The sequence below is a fragment of the Mesitornis unicolor genome, unplaced genomic scaffold (genome assembly GCF_000695765.1).
Source record: "Mesitornis unicolor isolate BGI_N332 unplaced genomic scaffold, ASM69576v1 scaffold19906, whole genome shotgun sequence".
Classification (NCBI taxonomy): Eukaryota; Metazoa; Chordata; class Aves; order Mesitornithiformes; family Mesitornithidae; genus Mesitornis; species Mesitornis unicolor.
Genome location: NW_010189431.1, coordinates 19457 through 25046, shown reverse-complemented (window position 1 = coordinate 25046; position 5590 = coordinate 19457). Strand labels below are relative to the sequence as shown.

The 5590-nt window shown below is 55.8% G+C and overlaps 1 protein-coding gene across 1 annotated transcript; it reads right to left on the bottom strand.

Moving 5' to 3' along the window:
- Positions 1 to 360: 360 nt before the first annotated feature.
- Positions 361 to 5255, bottom strand: LOC104541917 (craniofacial development protein 1; the record flags this gene model as incomplete). The annotated part of the gene is made up of 2 exons (XM_010186078.1): positions 361 to 451; positions 5097 to 5255. Coding segments are annotated over 2 exons (250 nt in total), but the record flags the coding sequence as incomplete, so codon positions are not given.
- Positions 5256 to 5590: the final 335 nt, after the last annotated feature.

Sequence of the window (5590 nt, the reverse complement as noted above, 5' to 3'; positions counted from 1 at the left end):
AAATGCACCAGCCAAGCCTTAACCCAGGCTCCAGCACCCCCCCAGGCCTTGGGGGGGCTCCTCCCAGGGTTGGCAAAGGATGGGTGCCACCATCTCTTCTCCTTGGAAAGCTGCTTACCAGAATCATCCCAGTCACTTCTGTCACCTGCTGGGCCGTTCAACCCTCCAAGCGCCCCCTGCCCACTGACAAATACCCTCCCCAATCTATTACAGTAAAAAGAAAAACCTGTATTTTGAGACATACAGGCCGAGTCTTGGGTAGAGAACGGTTTCTGTGCCTGGTCTGGTGGTGGCCGGCAGCCTCCAGCCAGCGCTCGGGCACAGAGGAGAGCAGCATCCCCCACAGCCGCCCCCGGCGCCTCAGGGCTTCATCCTGCTCAGTCTGAGGTCGCGCTCGATCTCGAACTGCCTGTGATCCACGCGCTCCAGGAACGCCTTCCTCTCGATGTACCTGCGGGGAGGCAGAGAGGCAGAGGCTGTAAGCAGTGCCCACAGCAGCCCTCAGCCTGGGGCAAAGCCGACCCGAAGGGATGAGCATTATCTGCCTCACTCCCCCTCTCTCCGTGAGCTGGTCACTGCCCTGAGCATCACCTGCGGACACCAAAGCTGCTCCACAGCCTGGTGGGTGTCTCCTGGGGGACTCGCAGAGGTTTGGGGCAAAGGGTCCTCATAGGCTGGAGCCATGGGCTGGCTGCTTCTGGTTCAGCTCTTCTCTTACCGCTGAGAAATGACCTTCACAACAACCTGAACAGGTTCAGGGCAGGTCCTCGGCTCTGACTGCCCCCTGGCTGCCCCCACGACCCGGCCCACGCACCCCCAGCAAAGCATCTCTCAAACCCATCCCACAATACTGGCTGGTAATGGGCACAGGGAGCATTAGGGACACACACAGCTTCACCGGGTGAGCCTGCAGCAGCTCAGGGATCCAGGCCAGGGGTTTCCCAGCCACAGAGCAGCTCCTCACCACCACCCAGTATTTACTTCTCCCTCTCAGCGAGGCACCTGAGCACTGCAAGGAAGGCGGGCACGCCTGCTCCTGGAAAAGCACCTTGCCGCTCATTAATGGCATGCAGCTGAATTTTAATGCACTTTGCTGCAAACCCTTGCCACGGATAGCCTGAGGCTGTGCTACTAATTAACCTACAGAGGGAGCGAAATTGCAATTCAAAACAGGAGCTGTAATTGAATCATCACAATTGTTTTGCATTTGTTCCAGGGCGGCAAACACTCAGGCTGTCACGACAAGGTCATTACGTGAGACGCAGGAGCTGCTGCGTTCGCCTTCTCCCTGTCGGTTGCTGCTTCTCCTGCACGGGAGAGCTTGAAAGCAAGAGCAAAGGCTGCAGCATCCAGAGGAGAGAAGAGCATTGCAGGTTCTAAGGGTTTTCTGGGCTTCTGGGTGGCTGGCAGCGTGCATGAAGGTGCCCACGACCCAACTGCATGGGAAGGTTGAAGCTCCCTCCCACCAGCAATGGGCCCTCTGGGACGGAGGGGCTGCTCTGCCTTTGGTGACAAGGTCTACAGCCATCGAACCAGCACTGAATGTGCTCCCAGGAGCAGGGTGCCTTCGTCCTTGCTGCAAGGGACGGCCCTGACGCTCCTGCCCTCCCCATCATTGGAAATGAATTAATTCAAATTCACTCCAGCGAGCGATTTCCCCCCGCTGGCTTTGTCCCCGAGCGGATGAACAGCCCCGCGCGTCCCCGCTGCCACCCCATCCCCATCGCGGCCCGAGCCCGTCTCGCACTGACACAACTGGGTCAGCTCATCTCCGCCGGCTGCGAGGGGCAGGGGCCCGGAGTGGCCTAACACAGGCGATGCAGTGGCTGCGACGAGGGGTCTTCCCAGCCCCCTGCCTCTTGCATCGGAGGAGGGCTGTGCACCGAGCCCCCCCTCCCCACACCAGCTCAGGAAAGGCAGGCAGGGGAGCGTCGCTTCCCCTTGTCCCCACGAGCAGGGAGGTGACCTGCTCCTGGAGCTGGGATCGGAGAGGCCACGGGAAGGAAGTCGGGGGGGTCACGTTATATATTACATCGTGTCGTATCGCTGGGCGTGTGGTTTTCCTTCTCCTCTGCTGCTAAACACCAACTGCAACCACAGCCGAAAGGCGAGGGACGCGGGTTACCCCTGTTAACCTCAGAGCACCCCAACTGACTACCCAATTTGAAGCTTCTTCAGCCCCTCTGCAACCCCCTACTCTCAACCCCAACAAGGGGTCAATGACTTCCTCCTCCTCCTCCTCTTTGGCAGGCAGGGCCTGGCTCCTGGGGGACTGATACAGATCATGGGCCAGGAATGTGGTCTCACGGCCGCAGCCAGCGGCTCTGCGTGGACGGAGAACTGAGACGTTACCCCCGCGGCGGCGTCCTTGGCCGCAGAGGCCAGAGCAGACCCCGCACCGGGGTTTTTGGGGCAGGCAGCCTGGGAACAAGCCTGGCTGGATTATACTGCGTGCACATGGAGGCTGGAGATGCTGATGGCCGCAAGCAGGGAGGTGCAAGCACCTCTGCGTCCTGTGCCCAAGCTGTGGCTCTGGTTCTCTTGCAGCCGGCAGCAAGGCATTGCAAACGGCAGCGCAAAGGGCACGGCTGAGGAACAAACACCCGTCCTGCGCTTGTCTACATAACCTTTGCTACCTGAATCAATACCTTCCCGTAAATTATCAGCTCGTGTGGAAACAAGGCAGCTGTGACCCAGAGGAAGGGAAATTTGCTGGGAGAAGAGGCTGCCCCTGCTAACGAGGGCAGCTGCAAACTGCTCAGGGGAGGGTTTTGTTGGTGCTGCCTGTCCCCTGCCAGTCACCATCAACAACCCGGCGCGGGGCTGCTCCCCCACTGGGTCTGTCCTACAAAGGTGGCCCAATTAAGAGGCCACATTTCCATTTATAAAGCACACCAGGGAGATCGCAGCGAAGAGGAGACTGCCTCCGCTCCTCACTTCAGCCCCTCCTGTCAAATCCAGGGCAGGCCCTCAGGATCTGCCACAGCCGGGCTGCACAAGCCTGGATCCTCCTACTGGGGAAATGCAAGTCGTCATCTGGGGCTGGTGATATGAGGAGGGGGAAAATCAGAGGCAAGGGTGGACACAGCCATGGGGCAGCACCACGTGTCCCCTCTGCCTCGGGAATCCCTTGAGCTGCTGCTGGCTGGTGACCGGCATCAGCAGCAGAAAGATGCCACGGTCTTTATTTTACAATTACAAAGCTGACACGCAGGGACCAGAGGTTTCTAACACACGGCAGCACCAGAGATAAAGTCAGGGCCCCGCTCCCTCCTGCCTGGGTTGAAGGGTTAACAACCGCTCATTACGATCTTTATAGAGATGTGTAAATGATTGCCTACTGAAGGGTGAGCGGAGCCTGCATTATTAAAGGGGAAGAGGCAGCTGCGGAAGGGACACCAGGCTCCTGCAAAATGACCTGGAGCCCACGGCAGCTGTGTCTGCACGATCGGTGCAGCTGCATGGTGCAGCACTCTCCACACCACCAGCGTTTGCAGGAGGCCCGTAAGCAGAAATGCGGTGGGCTGTGCGTCCATCGCTGCTCCTCCCTTCTCCCTTCCTTCACCTTGAAGGCGGATGTAACTCACAGCGAGCAGATACTTGGTTGATCCCCTCACATTACATGCCTGACTAGCACAAACGGATTTGTAAGGAGTGACTAAAGGTATCACGGCATCACGTTTCTCATTTGGTTTAGTGTCAAAAATCACTTGCCAATAGCCCAGCGGATTTTCTAGCCTGGGATGTGACAGGCAGCAAAATCCAAAGCTGTCTAAGCTTACAGATGCTCTTAAAACCGCTGCTCTGCCTTCTCATCTTTTCAATGTGCTGATCCCTTCTTCAGCCTTCAAGGACCATTACATTAGCGTCTCTGGAAAGGTTTGCCAGGCGTGAAGAGTGAGCTGTCCTGCTTGTACGGGGTGGAATAGGGAACAGCTCTGTCCGACAAAGTCTGAAACACTAGGTTTGAACAAGAAAGATGACACAAAAGGCTCGGGCAGGGGTTGCCTTGGCCTGTCTGGGGTGTGTGCAGCCCAGGTGAGAGCGACGGGCCCTGATTAGGCTGATTGCACAGCCTGGCTCTGCCTCCAGCATCAGCCATGATCTGGGAAGATCTGGTGGAGAAGGGGTGCTGTGGAAGGGTGCAAGACCCAACTGAAGAACCCCAGCAGCTACAAAAGATCTATTTGAAATACAAAATCCAATTTGCTGGAATGCAGAAGCTCTGAGTTTTTCCTGCAGACTAAATGACCAGCTCACAACAAAAACACATTTTATGAGCTGTCCAGTAAGCCGGTTACGTTTGCCCAGAGCTTAGCAATGCACTTGCAGTGGAAACGCCGCTTCTGATCTTATTACCCTTCCCTGCAGCGCACGTTATTAACTTCCTGTTTTATTTACAGCATCACCATTTACTTTTACGATACTTCCATTAACTTCACTGGAGTGAGCGTTGCTCCACGCACGCAATCGACGTCCCGCACTGCCATCATCTTTAATGCACCTTGCCAGCTGTTCCGGGTTTGCACGCATCTTCACGCAGGAGGAGGGAGGGCAGACGCAGCTGGAACTTGTCGTTTGAAGAACGGAATGAAAAACACCTCCCAGTTTGAGACTTTTAAAACAAGAATACAGGGCAAGGGCAATTGCGTCTCCTCATGAGTGCTGCATGAGACTGCCTCACGTTGCATCTGTGCCACTGGCAGGAGAGAAGATGAAGCACAGCCAGACTCTACTTGAGCTGGACTTGAAGAACTCACGAGGTTGTTAGCAGAGAACGATGGGTGCTTGCAGGCTTACCTGTCTCCCTGTGACAGCTACAGCAGCCACTGGCTTTATGCATCCCTAGAATAAATCCTTATCAATTCCATGAGTTTGCTAAACTCTCTGTAGCAAGCGATGGGGTCCCTACAGTCCCCATCCCTGGATGTATTTAAAGAGCGGGTAGATGAGGAACTTAGGGATATGGTTTAGGGGGTAGACAGGAACGGTTGGACGTGATGATCTCAGAGGGCTTTTCCAACCAAGCAATTCTGTGATTCTGTATAGGAAGTGGTGAGAAAGGCTGGACTACCATTAGGTAAAATCCCTCTTACCCGTCTTTCCCTCGGTTATGGATTGCCAGCTCCTCCACAATCCCCTCCTCCTCCTTGAAGGTCTCCCAGTCCAGTTTGGATTTCTCCAGCGTGCTCATCTTCTGCTTTTTGGAGCCAATCTTCCCCAGGAGGCTGCTCATGCCGCTTGGCCTCTTCACCCTGACAGAGATAAGGGAGCAAATGTTACTTAAATGCAGGGAGACCGTGTCAGTTAGCAACTAAAAGCAGCTGAGAAATGTCACGCGTGAGAGTGGCGGCCTTGGTAGTGGCGAGCCACCTCCTCGAAACAGATGGCCACCACCTCCCGGCAGCGTGCGGGCGGCAAGGTCACGCTTCCTGCAGCTCCTGCACCGCCGTTCCCCTGGAAGCAGCAGAGTTCATTACACACGTATCTCGAGTGCTCGCTTTTTGTGAAAGGGCTTTTTCATTTATCTCCTTCGGAGAATGGAAAGCTTTCAGGCCAAAAGAGATCATTAAATCATCTCGTTTGACCC